General features: G+C 35.4%; 1 protein-coding gene across 1 annotated transcript in view; it reads right to left on the bottom strand.

The window, feature by feature from the left end:
- Positions 1 to 27,589, bottom strand: part of LOC117177014 (cleavage stimulation factor subunit 1) — a 65,644-nt gene that overhangs the window by 11,865 nt on the left and 26,190 nt on the right. The window contains exons 2-3 of the mRNA XM_033367468.1: positions 26,099 to 26,996; positions 4,465 to 4,558 (exon numbers count right to left, since the gene is read on the bottom strand). Of these exons, the coding sequence (XP_033223359.1) occupies positions 4,465 to 4,558; positions 26,099 to 26,996 (992 nt within the window). The remainder of the gene's footprint in view (positions 1 to 4,464; positions 4,559 to 26,098; positions 26,997 to 27,589) is intronic.

The raw sequence follows: 27,589 nt of genomic DNA, 5'->3' as shown, positions 1-27,589 counted from the left end.
AGTAAGTCTTCCACCCTTTCTTCAATCCGTTCCATCTCATCCTTATTGTAACCAGTCATAAACTTATATGCTAACCCTCCTATCTTTACTACGCTCATTTTCACGCTCTACCCATCTCCCTCTCCATGAACTTCTTCCTCTAATCCATCCCTAACCCCTGTTATAATTCCCCAACGAACCCTTCCTTTCCTCTGTACTCTGACCGCCTCCTGTAGCCTCCACCTATAACCCCTTGACAACTTGGGCTCTACTCTATTGCATTCCTTTCTCTCTACCCACGTCTTTACCAGTCCCACCGCATAAAATTCCGGAATATACCTTTAGAAATCCTCATCTTTCTTCTTTACCTTTACTACGTTCCAGAACAGCACCTTTAACACCTTTAACAAAACCTTGTTTTTTAGCATTCTCTGCATATCCCTTTCCTTCCTCGACAAACCTTGATTGATTAAAAGATTCTTATCCTTCATACTACTTTTGTTTCGCATTACCCCCAACTTTTGTTCCCAGCTCTCCAATTTTACAACCGCCACTTCATTCTCCTTTCTCTCCTCCAGCCGAACTTCCCCTACCTTGACTTTAACCCACCCTATGCTCTGTAGCAGCGCTTCAACCCCCTCCATTTCTTCCCCGCTCTTTAACTTTAATCCTCCTATTACAATATTGCTTCTCCTATCTGCCTTCTCTCTTCTCTCTATTCTCAACTCCACTGCCATTATCGTTTCCCTATCCGCTCTCTCTTACTTTACATTCCTGCGCACTCCCACTTTCTCTTCTATTATATTCTCCAGCCTCTCCCAATTACCTTTTTTCTTGTTCTCCCACCTACTAACTACTTCCATTTCCGACCTGCCCTCCATCTTCTTAAGCCTTTTTTCCACCCTTTCCTTCTACAACCTAATCTTTTCTTACATCTGCTTCGCTTTCTCCTCTTTTTCCTCCTTACCGACATCACCTCCCTCTGCAATCCTTCCATTTTCTCTCTGAACTCTTTTATCTTCTTTTCCCATTTCTCAGCTCTTATCCTCAGGACCCCCCTCATATTTTTGATCTGCTCCATATCCCCCTTACGTCTTCTCTCAACCCTATGACCTCGTCTATCAGCACTCCAAGAGCCTCCTTCTACGTCTGCCCATCCATCTTTAGGGGAGGGGGGTGACCTACGTGCCCTTAGGCTTTCTCTAAACGGACTCTTTAGCACGCTTTCCTCAGGACTCTCTAGGCTGTCTCTTTTCCTCTTCAAGAGATCCTTCCCTTCACTTGCGCTAGACGCTCTCTGCTTCGTCTTTTCGCTTCCTTCGTTCCGCTATTTCCATCGCCCTGCCGCGCCACTCGCCACCGGGCCACACAGGGCTGGCAGTCGTAGCCTGCTGAAAACCTCCTAGGATTCCACCCTCACATTTCACTCACACCTTCCACATAAAATCCGTAAAATCTTCTTATCACCTGTCACCGCAAACTTTCTCACTACCGCCACCAACATGAAAGTACCCCTTCCATTTATATCATCCTATACCATTTATTGTATTTTGATTCCTCAATCATCCCTCGTCGTTAATTCTATCGAACTGCGTCTCCTTTATTCTACTTCTATCAAACACTTTCTCGACAACTCCCTTCCCTTTCCCTCCCACAGCTTCATCCCAAATTTCCGTGCCCGCTTTCCCGCTCTAGTACCTAATTTATCACTTTGCGCTTTTTCTCTCACCATATATCCTGGTGTTCTCCAGGCTACCCCTAGTGTCAACCTTATCACTGTTGGTATCACTACTCCTTCTTTCCATAACTCTGGACACCCCTCTCCTTTCCATACTCTATTACACATTATCCTTGCCCATTCCTGTAGTTCCGCCCCTCTATACTTGCATACTTTATTTGGAATCTCATCTATACCAGGTAACTTTCCATCTTTCATTATTCCTAACAATTTGACTATTTGTTCCCTTGTTATGTCCTCTTCCTTATCTGTTTACCTGCCATATTTTCATCTTTTTCTAACTTTCCTCGCCACCCCACATAATATTTCCATAAAAACATTTCTCCATTCTACCATTTCAATATCTTGTTTTACTCTCATTCTTCTTTTTCTCTGTATTTACTCCCTTTCAAACCTTCTATTCTCATCTTTCTTTTGATCACACCATTTAGTATACTCCTTCCTTTTTGTCCCATATTTTTATTTATTAGTTTTTCTTTTCTCCATTTTCTGAATTCCTTTCTGACCTCCCTTTTTCTCTTTACAATCCCCATCCTATCCACTCGTATTCTCCTATTCACTAACTTCATTTTTGCTTGTGCTGTCTAATCCTCTTTTTATTTCTCTTATCATTTTTTTTCCAACTTTACATCAACAGTTCCCTCACACATTTTAATATTTATAACCTTTTCTCTTAATTGTGCATTTCCTTGTCTTGACTAATCCCCCTTTCCTGCACTTTTCACCTTTCCTCTATTTTTATCCATATTCATATTATTTTTTTCTCCCTCTAATGTCACTATCAAGGGAATGTAATCCGAATCAATAGAATCTCTTACCTCATCATCTACTATCGCATAATTAATTAACCGTTCCTCTTCCTCCTCCTGAGCTTGTATATTCTCCTTGCTCATCTCTTTCTATATTTCCGTTTAAGATAAACCATCCCAACTCCTCCAAGCTCTTTAACAAACCCTTTCCCTCCCCATTCAGTACCTTATATTTGGATTTTCTTCCTCCCTTTTGTCCATATTCCCTTTCTCCTCTATATCCTGTTCTCGCCATGAAATCCGCAACTATTATAAGCCTAATCTCTTCTTTATTTTCTTCCACCATTTCTTTTATCTCCTCTGCTTTCTTCTACATAACACTATTTACATAAACCCTCACTCTCTTCCACTTCTCAGTTCCCATCTTTACCTCTTCTACTATTAATCTTTCTTTTTGTTCTTTTCTCTCTTTCTTATCTTTCTCTGTTATACATTTATTCCTTAATACCATCACCATTCCTCCCATTGTTCTGCCCTTTTTATTCTTCCTCTTTGCATTCTGAAGTTTACCATTTTTAACATCTTGGTAACCTTTTTCTTACTCTTTCCATCCTTTCATCTAGCCACGCCTGCATCCTTATTACTACATGCCACTGTCAAATTTCTCATAAACTCCCTAGCCTTTCTCTTTAATCCTGCTATATACCAGTAAAATATCCTCCAATCTTTCCTACATTCGTTTCTCGTCTCTTTTTTTCTTTTTAATATTTATTATTGTCCTATCTCCAATTCCTTCCTCTCATAGTTTCCCGGCACCTCATTTCTTACTACCTCTTCCTTTTCTTCGTTCCAATCCCACCATACTCCTTCTAAATGTATTCTCCCACACTTAACCCATCTTCCGAGCTTCCATGTAACGTCCTCTTCTTTGTCACCACTTTTCTCTTTTTATCCCATTTCTTTAGTTTCACCAGTACCATTTTCTCCCCTCTTCGCTCTTCCCTTCCTAAACTTCGCACTTCCTCTGTCTCTACCTTAGCATCAATCCTCTTTAGTATTTCGTCTTTTCTATTCTTTGTTCTATTGCTCTCAGGCTTTCCTTCACCGTACTCCCACTGTCACCCTCTCTAAACTCCCGGTTCAAGCTGTCTATTTTCTTTATCTTACCTTATATCTCCTCCAACTTTTTATTATTCATTATCTTCCTTCTTCTCTAGTTTTTGTTCCAACGACAGCAAGCTGTTCTCTAACTGTTTCCTGACTTCGTTCCATTTTTTTGTATTTCTTTCCTAAGTTCAGCCCTTTCCCGTCTAATTTCTTTCCTTTTTTCTTTTCCCCTTTTCTCCTACTTTTCTTCATAAATCCCCATTACATCTATCATAACTTCGCGAATTTCTTACAGTGTTTCCTCTTTCATTGGATCTTCAGTTCTATTTGCGTTTTCTTCCGTCCTCTTACTATTCTCATCCTTCTCTACAAGACTCCTGTGTTCCGGCGGCGATCTGAGCATTTTTCCATATTTCAAGCTTGAACCGATATCTTCCTTCTCTTCACTGCTTCTCCACTTCCCTTTCTTCCTTTTTATGAATGCCGCAATCGATACCAAGCTTTTTGCTCTCTCCGTTAGCCTTGAATTCAATTCAAACGCCCCCGCCTTCTATCCTTCCCTTCCTCTATCTACCGTCGCGATCTGTTACCTATTTTACCTTCTCCGTCTGTAGCCCACCCTGCCACTACCAACCCGATCAACCGAGTCATCCCACCCTGTAATAAATTTCATATAATTTCAGTTAAATTAGAAATCCTAAGTTAAAAACAATTAAATTCTTCTTTTATTTAAAAAAATCGAATGCCACTTAAAAAGTTCAAGCTATTTTTGAGTTTCAGAAACGAAATAAGTAGAGACTTTTATTTCATACTCGAAACTAAAATGGAGCACGTCATTTTGTACTTCGTTTGACTTTAGTGACGGCCTGTGGTTTTATTGATGATAGTTACCTGTTGTTCCAGCACCAGTATATGCTATGAGACATCTACTAGTTGATAGCTCCCACAATTTAATTAAGGAATCTTTTCCGGACGACAAGAGATACTGAAAATAGAAGAACAGGTAATATACAATGATCTGCGAAAATCAATGGACAGATATCTACTACTACCAATATCGCCGCAAAAAATCAGGACCCTCGATTTTAGAAGGCAATAACTCCGCAGAAAAAAATGTGAGGAGGTTCGAATAAGAACCACACGAATCCGCTAAGTTTTCTGAATAAAATGGTGTTTCTGTAATTTGCGTAAACAAATTTTGTTCCGAGCCCATTCTTGAGACAGCTTAACTTTCACATGACCCCAGGGCTAAGAATATGTTGAAAAAAATTTGCAAAAAACCTGGAGTGTCCTACAACATGTTTAGATTGCAGTAGAGACCTTAAAATTGAAAAATATTTAAAAATTTCATTTTTGCAAGGATTTTTGTTGAATGTTTTCATTTATAAATTGAATAAAGCTATCACGCTGTTCAATGGCTTAAACTGTGCGGTAATGTACCCTGATTCCTATTTTGTCCATGAAACTGAAAAAATTTATATTTTCGCGATTAAAGTCGCTCAGAATAATTTAGAGTTTAATGGAGGCGAGGCATGTTTGCGTATATGAGGAAATCCATGTCAAGTCATCTATAGAATGTAAGCTATTGTTAGAAATTTTGGCTAAACAGACAAATATTTGTACTTTGTGCAACATTATCTTATTACGAATAATTAAAAAAATATATATGCACGTAGAATTGCTCATATAATCAAATCTTTTACGCATTTTAGTAGCGAATGAAGAGCCTAACAATTACAAAATTATATAATGCCGAAATAAGGGTACTATATTTAATAAACAAAATACAAGATAATTCATGTGCAAGCTTTATACTGTATTATAATATTAAAATTGTATATCAGGAGAGAAGGGTGCAGCCCACGTGAAAGCTTTGACAGGGCTCTGCTGAGCGAGCAGCAGCTGTGGGAAAATCTGGAGAAAACGTCTGCCTGCCGCTGGGAAATATGACGGACCTTCTTTTCTACACTTTTTCTACTCCTTTGGCACGCGTCTCGTCTCATTAAACTCGAAATTATTCTGAGCGACTTAAATCGCGAAAATATAATTTTTATTCACTTTTATGGACAAAATAGGAATCAGGGTACATTACCATACAGTTTAAGCCATTAAACAGCGCGATAGCTCCATTCAATTCCTACATAAAAACATTCGACTAAATTCCTTGCAAAACTGACATTTTTTAATATTTTTAAATTTTAAGTCCTCTACTGCATTCTAAACATGTTGTAGGACTTTCCAGATTTTTTTCAAAATTTTTTCAACATATTTTTAGCTCTGCATACTCTTAACTCTGCTGTTATAAAGCTTTATTCAAAATACGAACATCTAAAATGGCGGCTTTCGTAGCCTGCGAAGCGGGACGAAAATGGCTCTATGCAGATGAGCGTGTACGAAAATACTTTACAATCCCTAGAGTTTCCAAACCTGAAATACTTTCACGAGTTACGACCTAACCCTACCGTAGAATCTTCTCAAGTATTGTCAATAGAGCGCGCACAAGATAAAGCACATTAAGATAAAGTAAAAATAATTAAAAACTTGATGCTGTTTGCTAATAAACAAAAAAAAATATATGAAAAAATAAGAGTAACTATTACTTATTATTTAAAAAAAGAAAAAGTCATGAAAATATGTAGTTTAATAGAATAAAATTTAATTTTTAGATACATTTTGAAAGCAGTTCGAACTTCATATTTCTATGATTTATTTTGCTGATGTTATTGATTTTATTATTTCTTCTAGTTAAAAAAAAATTCATTGCTAAAATTATTACTGTAGCTAATGAAAACATTAATAATATTTAAGACCTCAATGACAAAATTATTTAAAACATATACATGATCAGAAAAATTAATAAAAAATATATCACTTACATCCAATACAAATATAGTAATATTATTTAAAATATGTAAGACTACAACTAAAGTAGCAAAGTAAAAAAATCTTTGTACCTTTAAAATCTTAACAATTTCAAGTTTCGAAGGAAATATTTTTTAAAAGTAATTGTAATTTTAATTAAAATGTTTGAAGGGAATAATTTGGTAAAAAGTCAATGACAAGACTGATAAATGAGAAAATGAATTTAATATTATTTAATATAATGTATATATTTATTTAAAATAAACCGAACATCATATATGCATTTATACAGTTCAGTAATTTATTTATTGCTTAATCTTGATAGCTTTTTTCCCGCTGCATGCAACCCCTAAAAACATTATTAAGAAATTTAAATTTAAAGTAGATTTTGAATTAAATAGTTAATTATATTATTGCAAAACTCATTTCTAAAATAAACAAACTATAAGCTATTAAACTCTATAAGCAAACGTACGGTACTCAAGACGCACAGTTGGAGGAAATGCACTTTTTTATTCAAAAATATCCAGCCTTCATTTTTCTTAAGATTTAAAATTTTTTCGTTTTAAATTAAAGATTATTAAATTTTATAGATCTTGACTCTCCGAACTTTTCTCTTTTATCTTTTTATTAATAATTTTTCCACTCAAAGTATGGAAAAACTAAAATGTTATGTATAACAATTTTTTACGCGCTAATCACTGATTAGGAAAGCTCTATATCGTCTCAAATGAATGTCTAGGGACTCATAGAATACTAATAATTTGTTTAATTATCCATTTATTTTTTATAAAACAATTTTAACAACAAATTGACAAATAGTCCCATTATCGGTAAATTTTTTTTTTTTTGCTAAAACTGTTTCACATTAATGTAGGAATGATATTTAATAGCAAAAATAATTTAAAAGTTTTTAATAACCACTGTGATAAACATTTTTTTTGGCAAAATATGAGAATTTGAGATTTTTCAAATGATAGTTTCCTTCAATGGCCAGAATAAATTCAGGTATTCCTTAAAATAATAAATATTTAATAATATTTAATAAAATATAACAATTAAAATTTTCGTAAACAAATTAGATAAATAAATTCAAAATTTTTGTCCTTTCGCACAGAATTTTTTTTCATTTGCACTGGAAATGTCTTAAGCTGTTGCACGTATGACGGCTAGTCACATAAATATTTGAGAAGTTAACAATAACCACTGTTATAAATAACACAGGCCCACAAATCTTAAAGCCAAAGACCAGACCTAACATTTCCGAAGGATTTTGATGCGCTGAATCCGAATCCGAGCTCAAAATTGCTCCTGTACGTCAGGTTTTCAAGGTATGCTAACCTAAATGTGCAAAAAATGCGTTTTTTAGCTGTTTTTCAGGTTATGTAACTGAACAAGAAAAATGTCTATCACAAAAGCTAATATAGATTTTGAAAATACTGATCTTCCCCTTTAAACCTACTTGGATTTATTAGGATATCTTTATTTTTCACCAAAATACTGTAATTTGAAATTTTTTATTTTAGCGTTTTAACCCATTAACGCTGAAGTGTTCAGATTTATACAACGCATTCTCTATTGCTGACGGTACGATATTTTTTGTTCAAAATATTATCTCAGGGGTTTTCGAGGGTGCCCTTTCTATTACCGGTGTCAGTTTTTTGTTAAAACCCCTAGAAGATCCAATATAGCGGCCACAATTTAGGGCTTTAAAAAAGAACAAAGGATCCCGCACAAAATACCAACAAAAAAGCGTGATGTCGTTTGGAACCAAACTTCGCACATTGATAGAACAAAAGAAGACTGACTGCGCGGAATGCTTCTGTGCAATCTGTGTGCATTCTAATGTTCACATTCGCTGTATGTGCACGCCGTTCTACGGCGCAGACAATCTTCGATCCCTAGCTGGCTCACTGAGCTGGCGACGCTTTTATGACGTATTATGCGTAGGTGATGAAATTCATTTTTTGCTACAAATCTTTCCATGTTAGAGATCACGTTTGAGTGGCGGGCTAACGGTTGGGTGCGTAGGTAATAAAATTCTTTTTTATTTGAAATCTGTCTAGCGGTTACATTTCGTGTCGATCGTGATTTTTGTATATAGTGCGTTTTAGAATTTCAACGTTACAGTTTATTAAAAAAAAAAATGAGTTCAAGAACTCCTTGCGCCAAGAGAGTTAATACGTTTTTCACGTTTGTGGAAAGTATGAAACGGAGAAATACCGTCGATCAATTAGTAATTCGATAAAAACGTCATACTTCAACTGCTATGAGACTTCAATGAAAAATTTGGATAAACCGTGGGTACCAAACTCAATTTGTCATGCTTGTAGATAAAATTTGTCAAATTGAGAAGATGAAAGTACCAAGACGCAGACTGTTATTCAACCACCTGATTGGCGTGAGCGTAACGATCATGAAACTGATTGTTACTTTTGATTATGCAAAACAGGAGGTTTTTCTAAAAAGTATTTGGAGAAGATCGTTTACCCTGATATAAAAAGTGTTACACCAGCCAAGATTGGTATTAGAAATCACTCTGAAAACAAAAGTGACCGATCAACTCAAGAATCAATGGATACTGACTATCCTAATGCAACTGAAGATTCTTTTTGGGAAGAATCAGATGATGAAAGTCTTAAATTTTTTGACCAATACAGATTAGACGATTTTATACGTGACCCTGATCTTCCAAAAGATAAAGATGAGCTTTACGCTTCAAGACTCAAAGAGAGGAAACTATTGTTACCTGGCACTAAAGTGACTGTTTACAGAAATAGAAAAGAAAAGTTTATCAAGTACTTTTCAATGGACAGTGGGATTGTGTATTGTAATGATATCGAAAGACTCATTAATTTATATAAAATAAACTTATATACGCCAGAGGATTGACGTCTTTTCATAGATTCGTCTACAGAAAGTCTGAAGGTAGTACTATTACATAATGGAAATAAGTACGCTGCAATTACAGGAGGTCACTCAACTACACTGAAAGAATCTTATGATACTTTTCAATTACTCCTGATAAAAATAAAATACAATGTCCATAATTGCCTTATTTGTGGTGACTTCAAAATAATCAATCTTATAATAGGTTTCCAATCAGGAAACATTAAATACCCTTGTTTTCTTTGACTTTGGGGCAGTCGTGCAAGGGATGAACATTGGATGACGGAGAAATGGCCAGACAGATTAGAGTGGACAGTTGGTCAGTATAATGTTGTTTATGAAAGTCTTGTTGACAGAAAGAATTATTGCCACCACTCCATATAAAACTAGGGTTAATGAAGCAATTTGTGAAAGCCCTAAACACCAAAGGAGAATGTTTCAATTATATCAGATCTACATTTCCGCATTTAAGTGATGCCAAAGTTAAGGAAGGTATTTTTGTTGCGCCTGATATAAGAAAACTTATCAAAGATGATGACTTTATCAAAACCATGATATCTATTGAAAAGGATGCATGGTTGAGTTTCAAAGATGTTGTACAGAAATTTTTAGGGAAAAATCGAGATCCGAAACTTAGAACTATTGTATCTAGTATGTTAAAGAATTTTAATAGATTACGTTCTTTGATGAGTATGAAGTTACATGTTCTCAAATCTCATTTGGATTATTTCCCAGAAATTGTTGTAGCATTCAGTGAATAAATAGGCAAACGCTTTCATCAAGACTTTCACCAATAAGAGCAACATTATCAAGGTCGACGCAATGTAAGAATGATGGCCGACTATTGCTGGTCGTTGCAAAGAAATGATAATGACACTACTAGTCATAAACGAAAGTCTCTTTAACGATCGTTTGACATGAAGCGCGAACGTTTCCATAAGAAAACAAGCAATTGGATTCACCTTCATTGGACATACAATCGTAAGTCTTGCTTTAAATGGCTGGGCAATCGTATGTCTTGCCTTGACTGGCTGGACGATTCAAAGTTTTGCCTTGACTGACTGGGCGATTCAAAGTCTTACCTTGACTGGCTGGGCGATACAAAGTCTTGCCTTTATTGGCTAGGCAATTCAAAGTCTTTCCTTGATTGGCTGGGCAATCTAAAGTCTTGCCTTAATTGGATGGAAAATATTAAGTACTGCCTTGCGTAGCTGGACAATCCCAAGTCTTGCCTTAACTGAATGGGCAATCGTAAGTCTTGCCTTGATTGGCTGGACGATTCAAAGTCTTGCCTTAACTGAATGGGCAAACGTAAGTCTTCCCTTGATTGTCTGGGCAATCTTAAGTCTTGCCTCAATTGACTGGAGAATATTAAGTACTTCCTTGCTTAGCTGGACATTCCCAAGTCTTGCCTTAACTGGTTGGGCAATCGTAAGTCTTGCCTTGCCTGGCTGGACGATTCAAAGTCTTGTCTTGACTAGCTGGACGATAAAAAGACTTGTCTTTATTGGCCGGGAAATCCAAAGGCTTGCCATAATTGGTTGGACAATCTAAAGTCTTGCCTTAATTGGCTGGAAAATATTGAGTACTTTCTTGCTTAGCTGGACCATCCCAAGTCCAGCCTTAAATGGCTGGAAAATATTGAGTCTTGCCTTAGTAAGCTGGAAAATCCTAAGTAAATTTACAATATTAAATGAATCATAATAGTAAAATTTGTTGTTTTTTTTAAAGCCCTAATTGTTTTCCATATTCGCTCTTCTGGGAGTTATAACAAAAACTGAGCCAATCGAAAAGGTACCCCCGAAAACCCCTCAGATAACATTTTCAAGGGACAATGGCATACCATCTCGGCGTTAATGGGTTAATACGCTAAATTGAACAATTTCATTTCAAGGTTAGCCCACTTGTAGTGTGGAATTCAATTATTTCACGAAATATTAACTACTAAATTCGCTGCTCCCAGGGTTAGGTGGGTTAGTCTGCTTATGATTTGGTAGGGGTGATTTATGGGTTTAGGGAGATTAGCAGGTAGGTGGGTTAACCCACTTGTGGCATGGAACTTCATTATTCCAAGAAAAACATGCGACTAAACGAAACTAAAATATGCGATTATTCTTCCCAGAGTCAGATGGGTTAGCATGCTTGTGGCTTGTTAGGGGTGGTTTCTACCCCTAGGAAACGGCTTCCGTAGAAATGAAAAGACACGGGTTCCATATTTTTTATTGTTTTATCAATGTGCAAAGTTTGGTTCCAAACGACTGTATGCTTTTTGGTTGGTATTTTGTGCGGGATCCTTTGTAATTTTTTAAAGCCCTAAATTGTGGCCACCATATTGAATCTTCTAGGGGTTATAACAAAAAACTGACACCGGCAACAGAAAGGGCACCCTCGAAAACCCCTGAGATATTTTGAACAAAAAATATCGTACCGCCAGAAATAGGGAATGTGTTGTATAAATCTGAACAACTCAGCGTTAATGGGTTAAAACGCTCAAATAAAAAATTTCAAATTACAATATTTTGCTGAAAAATAAAGATATCCTAATAAATACAAGTAGGTTTGAAAGGGGAAGATTACTACTTTCAAATTTCATATTAGCTTTGTGGTAGACATTTTTCTTGTACAGTTACATAACCTCAAAAACTTTCTGGCTTTTGACTTTTGTCAAATTTTGTCGGCCTGTGTAATTCTCGTGACAAAATATTTAAATGGAAGGTTTTATCAAAATATTTAGTAGAATATAAAGCTTACATGTTTATAAACAATTTACAACAACAATTTCCAAATGTTGGCAGTTCCACTTGGAAAAGGTGGGTTTTTCGATCGTAATAGATTGAAAATAAATCATAACACTGCATGCTGAGATTCACTCAATACAAAATCTTTTGACAATAACCCACCGACTTGGCCATCAAAGAAAACTTAAATTTGATCAAATTTTAAGTTTAAATATTTTGTCACAAGAATTGTTAATAACAGTGGTTACCTTTAACTTTCCTAATATTCTTGTGAATAGCAGTCGTTCGTCCAATAGCTTAAAACATTTACAGTGCAAAAAAAAAATTCTATGCGAAAGGGCCTATTAAATTTGTTTACAAAAATTGTAATTATTATATTTTATCTAATATTATTAAATATTTATTATTTTAAAAAATACATCAAGTCGTTCTGGCCATTGAAGCAAATTATAATTTAAAAAATCTCAAATTATAATATTTTGAAACACAAATTTTTTATCACAGTGATAAACTTTTAAATTATTTTTGTTATTAAATGTCATTCCTACATTAATGTGAAGCATTTTTAGCAAAACAAATTTTTTTACCGATAATAAGACTATTTATCAATTTGCTCATAAAATTGGTTTATAACAAATAAATTGATGAATGAATAAATTATTTATATTCTGAATCCCTAATCATTTATTTAAGACAATATAAAGTTTTCCTGATCAGTTATAAAGCGTAAAAAATTGTTATATACAAAATTTTAGCTTTTACATATTTTGAGTGGAGAAATTATTAATAACAAAATAGAGGAGACAAAAGTTCGGAGAGTCCAGATCTATAGAATTCAATAAACTTTAATTTAAAACAAAAAATTCTAAATCGCAAGAAAATTGAAGGCTCTGGACATTTTTGAATTTAAAAAGTGCATTTCCTCCAACTGTGCGTCATGAGTACAGTACGTTTGTTTAAAGAGCTTAATAGCTTACTCTGTTTATTTTAGAAATGAGGTTTGCAATAATATAATTAACTATTTACTTTAAAATCGCCTTTAAATTTAAATTTTTTAATAAAGTTATTAGGGGTTGTATGCAGGGAAAGAAAAGCTTTCAAGATTCCCTTCCAACATTTTAATTAAAATTACCACTACTTTTTAAAAATATTTCCTTCCAAACTTGAAATTGTTCGAATTTTGAAGGTACAAAGATTCTTTATTTTGCAACTTAAGTTGTAGTCTTACATATTTTAATTATTATGATATGTATATTGGATATAAGTGATATATTTTTTATTAATTCTTCTGATCATGTATATGAAAACAATCTTAAAAAGACATGCACTCGGCTACATTTCGAAGAAATCCAAAGTTTTCACCGCAGAAAAATTTGAAAAATTCATACAAGCAGCTCCTAACACCAAACAATTGGTAAACAAGGTGAATATATTTATATTATTCAGTCGAAAAAGTGAGGTTATGTCTGTCGCATTTAACACGAACAATCATAACTCTTATTCCAAAGTAAAGAATAACTCATATTTTTTACTGTTTCATTCTCATATTTATCTCAAAAAGTCCATTTTTAGCTAAGAATTCATCCCATTTAGTTTAAAATTTAACTATTGGGTTGAAAATCAACTTTTTGTTCAAAATTCAACTATTTTGAAGAAAATTCGTCTACTTAGCTTAAAAATTCGACTGTTTTGTTGAAAATTCGTCTTTCTTGTTGAAAATTCTACTCTTTTCTCACAAAATTCAACTATTTGGTTGCTATTGAACTTTTTGATTTACACGAACTTTTTAGATGAAAATGTATATTTGCGGGTTGAAAATTCAACTGTTTTCTAAAGAATTCGCCTGTTTGGATTGAAAATTCAGCAATTTAATTCAAAAAAATTTCTCTTTTGACTGAGAAATCATTCCTCATTGAAAATTCAACACTTAAGTTGACGATATCCCAGACACCAAAACACATGTTTCAAGGAGATTCTACATCCATGAAAAATTCACTGACATTATCAAAAAATACATCAATCTGCGACCACAAAACTGCCCAGTAAACTGATTCTTTCTCAATTTTCAATGTGCAATATGTAACATCCAACCCATTGGGAAAAACAAGTGTATGGAAATACAAAAAAAAAAAATCGCAGAAAATCTAAAACTTCCAGAAGCGAAACTGTATACGGGGCACTGCTTCGATAGAACTTCTGCTACACTTCTTGCTGAAGCTGCAGGGGACTTGACCGCCATACAAAAACACGGTGGTTGAAAATCAACAACTGTTGCTATAGAATACGTTGATGAAACAAGAAAATTGAAACACAGGATTGCCATTCAAGTGACAGAAGGTATTTTCCCGTCAACGATCGGAGTTGAATGCAACACTAACGTCTTCGCTCAAAATGAAAAAAACATGCTTCAAAATGAAGAAAGAATCACTCAAAATGAAAAAAGTCGTTCAAACCAAGAAAGAAGAACAAAAAAAGAGCCAGTAAACCAAACCATGAATCTTGGTAACGCCAAATTCGAAATATATAATTGTAAAGTGTATTTTCAAAACCCATCATGTTTTCTTCTATTATCTAACAAGAATGTATTGAATTCGTTAAATCTTTTAATTTAATGTGTTAAACGTAATATTACCTCATAAAGAGAGTATATGGTATATACGGTACTTGAATACATCTATATTTTACGAAATAAAACACATTTAATTGTCAATTGTCAATATCTAAACTAACACTAAGATATTCACGATTGACCTCCGATTTTTGTTCAAAAAGTTATAAAATGTTCCAAAATTATATTCAAACTTGTCAAAAATGTTCAAACATACAAAACTTTAGAATTATATTATAATGCAGGATATTCATTGAACTTGAAATTTTAAATACATTTGCAAAAATATTGGAATTTTTGAATATTTTTTAATTTCCAAATTTGCGACTTGAGTAATTGTTTTTCTTTCTTTTACTTTTTAATCAATTAAAAATTAGGTTTTATGTACAGTCAGCCCCCCCCCCCCAAGGGGCTTTGCCCCTTTCTAAGCCCCACCAGGTTCCATTTTTCCCATAAAAATTAATTTTTTAATGTTACTAAAAACTCATATTTCTAGCTTAAAGATTTGAAAATTTGGTAAAATGAAACTATTTGGTTGAAAAATAACTTCTTTGTTGGGAGTTCATAACTTTGGTTAACAATTGGCCTTTTTGGTTAAAAATTGTCATTGAGTCATTGAGTTGACGCAATTTAACCTAATTACAGGCAAGATGATGAAAATCAATCGAAATCATCCTAAATCTTTCGTACCTCACTTGGAGTGTTTTTACCGAAGAACGTTTCTGGCAGCAAACCTGCTCAGTTCTAAATAGCAAAGTTTCTCTTATGCGACTTGTAAATCAACATGAAGTCGTTAATGCTGCGTCATTCTTATACCGTGCCTCAGATGGGGCTGCCGAGAAGCTTGGTCTCGCATTTGATTCCAGCGGTATTACACATGGTCTAGCATCACTAACACCTTTGGTGCTGAAAATTCGTGTTCAGGATGCAGAAAATTCGCTTTTACCAAGAGAATATGCTAAAAAGTCCCTTCATGATAAATTTCACGGCGTAATACGTAGAGAAGGGCTATCGATTGGCCTGTCTAACATGTTTCTCAAATCTGCTGGGTTGAGATCGGCGACTGAGGGATTTCTATTTTTCTGTCAAGACAACGTTATGATAATTTGACAGCGTTAGGATGATTTGGCATGGGGACAAAGGAAGATACAGTATGAGTTAAGGAAAATAGAGGAAGAGGAAAGAAAAAAGGGAAGAAGAACATGGGTTAAGTGTGGGAAAATACAAATATACAGATAGACTGAAATATAACAGGATTGGAGAGAAAGAATAGGGAGTTTATGAGAAATTTGAATCAATGGGATGTAGTCATAATGAAGGAGACGTGGCTAGATGAAAAGGGATGGGAAAGAGTAAGGTGAAGGTTACCAAGAGGTTACAAAAGGTAAGCGCAAATTGCAAAGAGTAAAAACAAAAAGGGCAGAGCAATGGGAGGATTGGTGATAAGAGTAAGAAATGAATGTATAACAGGGAAAAATAAGAAAAAGAGAAAAAAACAAAAAGAAAGATTAATGGTAAATATAAAAGAAATGATTGAAGAAAATAAAGAAGAGATTAGGCCGATAATAGGTGAGGATTTCAATGCGAGAAAAGGACACGGAGAAGGAAGGGAATGAGAAGAAGAGAGAGGAAGGAAGTCAATTCCTATTTTTACTCGACAAAGAATTATAGCCTTAATAAAATGGAAGCTAATTAAGTTCAAAATTTTTAAAAAGCTTTTGGAAGGGATGGAAAAAAACCTGAATTTAAGAAAAATGTGCTTTCGTATCTTAGTTAAGCAAATCAGTTGTTTGAATTAGCTGCTTGCGAATGTTAAGAAAATTGCATTTGTGTTTCAGAAAATCCAGTTCCTTCAAGGGTCAAAGACTTTCTTTCAGATCAATGCAGCTTAAGAGCAATGCAAATATCTTCTATTTCCCAACACACTCTACAAGACGATACCAAACGTAAGATCGATACCCGCGACGATGGAATTATTATCGAGAACGTCAAAAATCGAATAAAAATGTGGCGATAGAAAATTTAGAATGTGAAGGAAATCGTCACACTCACTTAATACAAAATGAAAATGACAATGGCATTGTTTTAGACTTTGATGACAATACTAACAAAAATGACATTAGTGATGATGGCGAGGATGAATGGATGCCCGTCGGCTTGAAAGAAAACACCCAGACAAGAGTAATGCAGATTAAACAGCAGGTTGATTTGGCGTTAAAAAATGTCGACAATGAACATCAGTAAGAGATGTTCATGCGTCTTTATTTTTTGACAGAGAAATGTGGGCCAAGTTTGAGGAGAGAACATCATAAATTCTTCTTACTTAAATAACCAAAGCTAGCAACAAGAATAAATGAACAGAATCTGGCAGATCAAAAACACTCAATATCTGTAAAGAAATTGTTGCGGCTTTTGAAATAGCTGCTATCAAAATGGAAGTGGAACAGCAGCTTCTTATTGATTAACTCCTCTTGGAACATGTGCACAACGAAGACATGATTGAAGCTGAAGGCATAGGTGCTAGGGATAATGAACATCAAGTACCGGATCCATTAAAACCACATTCGGATATTAATAACGTTGATTTGAACAGTCAAATTCCAGAAAAACTATGGCACCTTGAAGGGAATTTTGGTCATGCTTTACTAGGGTTCAGGTATGTAGAACCAACACAACGGCATTCTCTTCTCTGAATGAATATCACAAAGGTTCTGCGTGCACAAATAGAATCTCTGAACAAGGTTTTCCTATTCAAATTGGCTCAATTGACTCAATATAAGAAAGGAAATAGAACTAGAAAGCGGATATACCATGTTAGCACAAGTACCCACTCTCGGTACATCGAGACATTGACACCAGCAATATTGGTTGAGATTATAGACTCTTAACGGCAGAGACTTGATGTTTCAAATACTAAACTGCTATGGTACAAGAAAAGTAGTGCAAGAAGGCAACAAACTCGAACCTTTCAGGCAGCTGAAAGAAGGTGCTATCGTAAACTGAGTGAAGAGCACAATAACAAGCAAGACATTAAAGTCCCTCAATCGACAGAACGACCAGCTGTTGATCAAGTGATTGGGGTGAAACAAACAAACGCAATTTAGACACTGCATGGTTCCAAATATAGAAGACAAGAGCTGGCAATAACCCAGCTCTCACAAAATGGAGGTGAACATAAATAGAGAGCCCTTTTTTATTTAGGCAACGGCAAGATACATAGGCGGCTAAGAAACATGTACTACAATTGTAAAAAAATACCTGTACATACATTTTCATGGAAATTTGACAAATTTTTTTATTTTTTGTCGGCCATGTTAGATCTGCCATTTTTAATTTAGAAAATATGATGCTGGATTTGTAATCAGAGCCGTGAAAAATAAATACATTTTTATACGAAAATAACATAAATACAAAAAAATTGACTTTAAAGCACCATTTTAGATGCTGCCATATTGCATTTCGAAAAACCTTATCGTACATTTTAAAGAATAGGGTCCGAGGACGCGACAAACATAACTTTTTTAATATGAATTTTTAGAAAATTCTGACTGCATAAATCGAAAGAACGGACGATTTTAGGTCAGAAATAACCTATCTTGATATCTTTACGACCGATTTTACATTGAATAGAGACGCTGAAATAAATTTTAAACACGTCCACTTGGGGCTTAATGGGTTAAAAAGGTGCTTGAGGCTGCTTTTTCAAGGGGCTTTATTTAGTCTGGTCCTAGCGTCGGGATTCAGTGCGACAACACAAAAATGGCAATTAACATCTATGCCATTGCTCTGCTAAAATACTGCTTTTATTTGATCTCCTGGTCCATGACTGACCTTCAGCGACTCAACAGAATCATTAGCGTGAAAATGTCTGAGCAACCGATGCACCATAAGAGGACAACTGTAGAGAGACTAGTTTAGTCAGGCCAGCTTGCGGGCATAGGGGTCATGGAAGTTCGTAGATTGTATGAATCTCTGGTTAAACCATTGCGCGAATATTTCGAAAACAGGACTAATATGTCACTCTACGGCTAAGTTGACCTCTATACTTCCTCAGAACTTGCAGCTGTTGATTTCGAGATTATCAGACATCTCAACGCCAAACATGTAGCTTCTCAATTGTGGGGTAAAGAGCTGCATAAACAATACCCCTACACATTAGATCTTCTTTGCGTGGATAGTGATGCATTAAATCTTTGGTTAAGGTTGAGAGAACTCTTTCCGAAGATGGAAGGATTTGGCATTATCACACAGGATAGGCTAATGAAAACGAGGAATTACAATAAACACATCCTCAGTATAGCGGCAGTGATTGAAAGATGTCGCCTTTTTGGAGATCCCAATGAGTACATCAAGAACATCATTGGTGGATGTACGGAGCTTGCCTCGCAAAGAATACTCGCACAGACATAATGATGTTGCTGGGATAATTCACCAAAAAATTCCCTGAACACTGGTTTACTGGAGACACTTGAGCCTTACTACATATATAGCCTAGTTAAAGTACCAGAGAAAGAACAACATCTCCTGTACTGGGACAGGACTTTTCTGACTGACCAGCAGGTCAGACCCAATCATCCAGATGTCATCTGGTTATGTCAACGTGCTAAAAAATGTCAGAAAAATAGACATAAGCGTTCCCCTTAACAATAAAATTGGGTTCAGTTACAAGGAATGACTGACAAGATCCAGAAATGTTCAGAACTAAAGCCTGATATCCTGACCTTGTGACGGGTGAAGGTAAACGTCCACCCATTCTTCATCTCCTCCACTGGGAACGTTTATGCTAAGTGCGCACAAATCTTGAAAGAATTGGTTGGTTGAATTTCGCTACACATTATTGAGAAGGCAGTGTTGCTGAATAAGTGTCGTATCGTCCGCAGTATTTTGAGTGCGAACAATGATAGGGGCTAAAATCGCCTTCTATGACCTTCCCGCACCCATAGTAGATGACTGTGATAATGACATGTGTATGTTTCTAGCTGTCCGATACATTAGTTATTATTTTTAATCGATTGTCTCAATCACAGGCATTGCAACTAACGATTGTAAGAAAGGTTGATCCCTATAACTAGGTTCTCTAGTATGAATGTTGGATCTCTATAGGGCTCTCCAAAATGAATGTTGTATGTCTATAAACAGGCTCTCCAGTACGAATGTTGGATCCTTATAAACTGGCTCTACAAGATGAATTATGGATCCCTATAAAATGGTTCTGCAGGATGAATGTCGAATACCTATAGGGATCTCCAGTATAATCGTCGGATTTCTAAAGACGGGCTCTCCAGTATGCATGCTCGCGAATTATTACGAATACGCAAGCAGAATATAGAGTTCCGGAACAATAATTGTGGGTGGAAGATAAACCAACATAATAACATAGTGGGATTCATAGAGCAATTAATGTCCCTTTGCGTAGTGGCAACAAGACCTGACGTTGCTAAAAGCGCGCGCAGTGGAAGGAAGGTTGATCGCAGTGACAGCAGCGTTGAGGAAAATTTCGAGAAGTCGACCAGGGAGGGGAGGATAGCGGACTCAGGTAGGGACAAGCAACTTGGAAGACCGTCAAATTTACAGCGCTTTAACAAGCTAGGCAACGCGGGTTCAAATGGGAGTCTGGACGAATGGCAAAAAAAAAGGCAAGCGCAACTAGCAGTGAATGGGAGAATAAAAGGAAAAGAGAGGCAGGGGACGATGATGTAAAAAGGGACAAAGATAATAAGAAAGTTATAATTAAACGGAAAACAACAGAAAGAGATAAGGTTTTCGGAATTGACTGTCATATTTTATTAACTACATTGTTTTATTTTAATTTCGCTCATTTAACATCGACTTTACAATTTAGACTCTTATTTTACATGTTTACATTTTAATGGAATTCTAATTTTAAAGTGTTATCGATTTCTTCTCTTATTCTTATTCCTCTATCGTAGAGTCATATGCTTTCAATGAGTGAGAACTTTGCGTATCTTCTGCAAGGAAATTTCAGTCGTTGTGCAAACGCTAAATTGAGAACTTGCCTCGTCGTTTCGGTAGCCAAGTTCAAAATAATAATTGCGTATCAGATTTTATCGATGTATCAGATTTTAAATTATTTAATATATACTAGCTTGATTTTTGAGGAATTTTTTAATATTAAAAAAATCTGTTGTGTTCTTCATCTAAGTGACCCGTCCTTCAATGTATTTTTCTTTACAAATTTTGAAAACACTATGTATTTTTTTCCAAGAACACTTTTCTCGCTCGCGAACATAGGGGAGATAGGGGAATGTTTAAAAAATTGGAAGCTCTCATAAAAGGGTTTAGAGAGGAAACAAGAAAGAGATTGGATGACATAAATAGGGATCTGAATAGGCAGGGAAACGATGTAAGGGGGGATGTGAAAAAGGTAAGAGAAAAATAGGAAGAATGGGATAAACGCTGGAAGGAGGAGAAAGACAAGGTTTGGGGTAAGCTAGAGATCATTGAGAATAGACAGAGAGAGGTTCACGAACAGAGATCTAGAGAGATAAAACAGTTGGAAGAACGTGTAAACAATCTAGAAATTAGGAATGAGCATATGGGGAAAACAGAGAATGAGGAAATATTTTAAGGGAATGAAAGGAATGTCCAAAGTGAAAATGAAAGATTGAAGAAAAGTCTCAGTGAGCTTAAAAGAAGATTAGAAAAGGAAGAGAGAGCAAACAGGAAAAATGACTTAGTAGCTAAGGGTTTAAAAGTGGAGAATGAAACACGAGAATTGGAAATAAAAAATCTTTTGAGAGACATTAGAGTACAGGTAAGGGTAGAAGGAGTCAATTGAATAGGAGGGACGAAGGACGGAAAATAAGGGAAAAGTTTTGAGAAAGGTAGAGGGAAGGGAAACGAAAAAGATACTAGAGATAAATCAGAGGGGTTTTCAAACGGCAAAGGGGAAACTAAGTGAATAGGAAAGAAGAGGAAGGGAGAAGAGAAACGTGAAAATAGCTTTCTGGAATGTATCTGGTTTGAAGAACAAGAATAAAAGATTTTGGAAGGAGACAGAAAAGTGGGATGTGATTATGATGAGTGAAACTTGGACAGATGAGAAGGACTGGAAGGGGATAAAAAGATGTTACCGAAAGGTTATGTGTGGACAATTCAAGAAACAAGAAAAAACACGTTAAAGGGAGAGGGATGGGCGGCATAGTTTCAGGGGTGAAAAAAGAATTAGCAGTAAAAGGGGAAAAAGATGGGGACATTGAGGAAAAGGATGGAAAAATGGTAAGAAAAATTACAATTGGGAAAGTAGAAATGGCGGCGGTATGTGTGTACAGAAGAAAATTGGAAGAGGAAAGCTGGAGAGTAATAAGGAGGTGGATGAAGGGGAAAGAAGAAAGAATTAGTTTTAATTGGAGGGGACTTATATGCATGGACTGGAGAACAAGGAGGAGGTTTATGGGATGAAGAAAAGGTGATATATGTAAGGAACTTCAAACATAAAGAGACGCGCAGGGAGGGAAAGAAGTTACTATACATGATAGGAGAGAGGATGGTTTATATGTAATGGCCATATGAAAGCGGATGAGGAAGGGGAGATGAAATTCATAGGAAGGGGAGCAAGAGTAATAGGCCACATCTTGGCTGAAAAAAGAATAGAGCATATGACAGGGAGTATGAAGGTAGGAAATGAGATAGGGTCCGAGCACTTCCCAGTCATAGCTACAAAGAAAAGAGGCGTCAGTAAACGTGGCAGAGGCAGAAAGGAAAAAGAGGATGAAAGTAACACGAAAATGGGAGTCTGAGGGGGGGGGGGGGGGGGGGGGGGGGGGGTAAATAAATTACAAGAGTTTAAACAGAAGATGGAAAAGGAGAAGGTTAGATATGAAAAAGGAGAGAGTAGAATCGTTAATTGAACGGTTGAAAGGGTCGATTGAGAAGGTAAAGGATGAGCTGGGTACTAAAGAAGAAAGAGTAAGGGGAAAAAGAGGCTGGTGGAGCAAGGAATGCTCGGAAAGGGAAAGGGTGGCCGGAAGAGTTTATGACAGGACTAGTAGTGCCGCTTGTCAAGAAAGGGGAAGAAAAGTAGGTAGATGAATACATGCAGAAATCTTAAGAAAAAGGTTGGAGAATCAGGCAGAAACAAAGAAAGTATCCCACACAATCAGACGGAATTTAGCAAAGGGATGGGAACTATAGACAACATATACGTACTTTACTACTTAGTTAATACAAATTTAGGGAGAAAGAAAGGGAAACTGGTCGCATTGTTCGTCGACTTCAAAGCAGCGCTTGACTCAGTGAACCGAAAAGTGCTATGGCAGTTAATAAAACAGAGGGGTGTAGAGGAACAGTTGGTGGAGAGGATAAAAGAAATGTTTACCGAAACCAGGATTAGGGACTTGGAGGAGAAGCTAAAGGAGCAAGGGAAAGGAGGAACGATTTTAGGTAATAGCAAACTATACTCTGTAACATACGCGGACCATATAATTCTGTTAGCAGATGATGAGAAGGGGGTGAACCTAATGATGAGGATCTTCGAAGAGTATGTGAGAGCAAAAGATTTAACGGTGAACGTTGATAAGACAAAGGTGATGTGCTTTAGAAATAGAAAAAACAAAATAAATTACATTTGGAAGATGAACGGACAAACAGTGGAAGTTGTAGAGGAGTTCTGTTACCTAGATTTGTGGTTTAAGGCAGAAGCGAGAAACGAGCTGCAAGTGAGGAAGATAATTGAATTTCTGAGATGGGTAATGGGGTTTGGGGGAAATTTGGAACATAGACATGGACAGGGAGCGGAGGCCCTCACACCCGGAAAAGGGAGAGATTAAATACATACATACATCCATGCATACAAATTAGGCTGTGTCTACTTGCACCGAAATTTCGGTATGAATAGCTGAATTTTTTCGATACGCACATATGGTTTAAATTATTTAAAATCATTTTTAATATTTTCTAGAAATAATAAGTGTTCAGTTGTTATTTATACTTCCGAATTCAGCAATTTCACTTACAAAATAAACATTTTTCAGGTTTGTATGCCAAACAATTCAGTTACTATTTCTTTATTTTTAAATATTTGATTTCAATTTACTCGTCTTAAATGAACAGTAAAAATATTGCTAAATATTAAATAGCTGTCCTTTTTCTTAATTAATTATTTTTTAATTTAATGGGTTAAAAATTAAATATTTTAGACTAAAAAAATATATTTTATAAAATAATATATTTTGCAATATAATACATTTTTAACCTAATAAAAGCCTTTAATTACGAATACATTATAATTAAGCTATTTTTATGTTGAAAATAGTTTATAAAGTTTCCATCAGGCATTTACATTTTTTTAATTACGAAGACTTTCAAATAAAACTGCTTATGTTTTAACGTTAAATGGAACCTGGAAATTCTTAAATTTTCAAGAATTAAGAATCGTTTTCTAAAATAAATTATTGTTCACTTTTTAATATTTAATGTACAGATCCATTTTTAAAATGATTTATTTATTTATATTTACAGCTGTTAAATAAAAATGTTTTTATCCGAAAATTTCAACTTTAAATGCTTTTTATTTTCAATTGTTTAAGCCTTCAGGACTGCATTTTGAAACTCTTTTAATTACAAATGCCAAGATACCAAATTTCAAACATAGAAATAGCAATTCATGAAAATTTTTTCAAGTTTTTATTTTAGGATATTTCTTACTGCAGCAAGAACTCAACTAGCGCTATTCGTGCATCAAATTGACACTTTCGCTGCTAAAACAACAATGATCTTTTCTGTTACAAAAATTATAGTTTTTAATGCTTGCATAACTGAATAGTTTGAAGGACCTTTTTTAATCATCATACGCATGTAAGATTAATCGCACACAGGAAGTTTAACGTGAATAGTTCTTCACCTATTAATTTCTTTGGAAAAAAGTATTTTCGAAAGACTTCTGTGCACTTTTTTTAATACACTAGAAATTAATTGGAAATTTTGCTACAAAAATAATGGCAACTTTAAAATCTAATAGTGATTTCAACAATTTCAACGATCTTTTACAACAGATTTTCTTAAAACTTCATGAGAAAATCCCATAAATACAGCGATAAGCACGAGCTAAAGAAACAAATTAAATGAAAAACCCATTTTTAAAACAGACTTTTACCATTTTGTTCAGAAACTATGAAAGATACAATTTTTTTGAAAGGAAATAAAGATGCGGAATTTTATTGTCTTTAATAATCACAATTCAAGGTTAATATGTTTTAATGGCATTAGGACCCTCAGTTTTTCATCTTCAATTAAACAAAAAAACAACGAACAAGTCATCCGTGCAAATGTAATTTGTTAGGTTAAAACCGCCCAGCCGTGTAAAGCACCTTAAGTCTAAAATGTTTCTGAAGTAAGCTGCGGGTCGCATTACACAGGCCGACAAAATTTTTAATCCAGAAACTAGACTATACTTTTCTGACAGATTTTGACGCGCTGAATCCGAATTTGGCCGCAGAGTTTCTTAAAGCTTGGGTTTTATCGAAATATTCTAACCTAAAGTTCAGAAAATGCTGTTTTTCACTATATTGGAGACTAAATAACACGGCAAGCTGATTTTTATCGTAAAATCGATTCAAAGCACCCATGGATTTTGGGGATACTAATCTCGAGCCTGTGGTCAGAATTTCCAAATTTAAGATGGTGGAGCCGTTATAGCAGCTACAGCTGCCACTGTCCAAAACGAGTTACTAATAATTCCAAAAAGTGCTTGAAAATGGTTACTCGCAGATTTTTGAGGTTGCTGATCTCAAATCTGTGGTCAAAATTTTCAAATTCTACGTGGTGGATTCAATATGGCGGCTACAGTTGCTCCATAGCACTTTTCAAAAATTTTAGTAACTCGCTATGAAGTGTCAGCTGTAGCCGCCAGATTGTATCCGCCGTCTTGAATTTGGAAACTGACCATAGATTCGATGTCAGCGACTATAAGATTCTTAAATGCTTTAACGATAGTTTACCAAAAAAAAATCAGCTTGCCGGATAATCTAGTCTCGAATATAGCAAAAAACAGCATTTTCTAAATATTTAGGTTAGAATATTTGGAGAAAAACCAAGCTCTGAGCAATTCTGAGGCCAGATTCGGATTCAGCGCGTCAAAACCCTTCAGAAAAGTAAAGTCTGGTTTCAGGGCCATTAGCAAACAACCTGTAATCTAACCTCCAATATAGCGAAAACTAGCATTTTCTGCACTTTTAGGTTAGGATATCTAGAGAAAACCCAGACTTTGCGAAATTCTGAGATCAAATTCGGATTCAACGCGTCAAAATCCTTCAGAAAAGTATAGTCTGGTATCTGGGTTTTGAGTAAAAAATAATTTTGTCGGCCTATATTATTAATGAAAAAGTAATTCTAAATATTCTGTCCACTGCAGTGGTAAACAAATTTACGGCGAGGTAAATTGATTAATTATAGTCAAATAAATTCTAACCTTCCCATTTCTTGTAAAGGCTACAGAACAGACTTCATATCCATCATGTGCTTTGCCAAATGTATTGATACACCTGTTGGAAACTCCGTCCCATAATTTAATACTTCCATCTTTGCCCGCAGAGGCGTAGGTTTTTGCATCTGGTGAGTACTTAATGCTTGTTATACCAGCTGTATGCTGATGATTCGGTATGCTGCATACAAAGCTTTGGGCAGTATTAACGTCGTACAAACGAATCACTGGTTGATTTGTACCAACTACTAGAAAATCGCCAGTTGGATGAAACGATAAACATCTAATTTGATCGGCGTCTGTGATTGTGCGAAATGCTTTTTTAACACTCGCTTTACTGAAGTCAAAGAGTTTCACGGAGAAATCACGACTGCCAGACACTAAAATAGGTTCCCTTGGATGAAATTCTAAGCATGTTACCTCTTCAAGGTGATCATATAAAGTGCGTATTACTGGATGTCCCCCTGTCTGATCACCGGCTGCTATTTCATCAGGTGCAGATTTAGCTAACATCCTGTCTACATCTAATATTTTTATTGACGCATCCACTGAACCAGTAGCAATCAACTGTCCGTCAGCCGAAAAAGCTCCAGCTCTGCAATTACCTTTGTGAGAAGTGACGTAGGCTGTTTCATATTGAGCAGGTTCAGGTGCTTGTACTTGAGCTTCAGTTTCAAATTCTAAATCTAAACCTGGGCCAATTATATTATCCAAAGGTAAATAAGTGCAATTAGTGCCAGGTTCTTTCTTGCTGCGATCAGGTTCATGGGCCATGCCGATTAACATTAAGTGAAGTAAACGATCTGAAGGAGGACATGGTGGCTCAGCTTGAATGATATTGGATAATTGCACAGCGAGCGTCTGATGGCCATCATAGAAAAGCTGGCTGCAATTTTTATTAATACATTATTTATATGACATTGTCTAGTCAGCGGACCAGCTTAAATAAGATTGTCTGGATTATCTAGTAATAACATATGGGTTACTCTCCACACAAGACGTACATTAAGTTCATTATTATTAAAACAAGAACTAATAAAAGTTAGCAGGCTACCAGTCTATTTGAAAGGCTTGTGGGGCTTATTAACGTAGCACCCATTTTCCAGATTGCTTGTAACTTGAACTATTCCTTTATAAAGTAAAACAATGCAATTTAATTTTCAAGAATAAGGGATAGTATGTTTCAAAATATATACTGTGCATGTGTGTATAGTTCCACACGAGTGTGAAATTAGCTGTACGAGCCAGAAACGACCCGAGGATGAGACGATGGCAAGTACTGTAAACTTCACAAGAGTTTCAACTGCCTACTTTTAGCTACTGTAGCACACAATATTTTTTCTAACAAATGCGGGAAATTTTTGATTTGAGAAACAATTAAGACCACTTTTTTGAAAATTTATAGTAATTTTTGGAAATTTATGGTACCTAAAAATTTCGGAAATTTTTGGTAAATTTGTAAATTACCGAAAATTTACA

Source organism: Belonocnema kinseyi, chromosome 7 (genome assembly GCF_010883055.1).
Source record: "Belonocnema kinseyi isolate 2016_QV_RU_SX_M_011 chromosome 7, B_treatae_v1, whole genome shotgun sequence".
Lineage (NCBI taxonomy): Eukaryota > Metazoa > Arthropoda > Insecta > Hymenoptera > Cynipidae > Belonocnema > Belonocnema kinseyi.
Note: the sequence above shows the minus strand (reverse complement) of the source record. Positions and strands in the feature narration are given on the sequence as shown.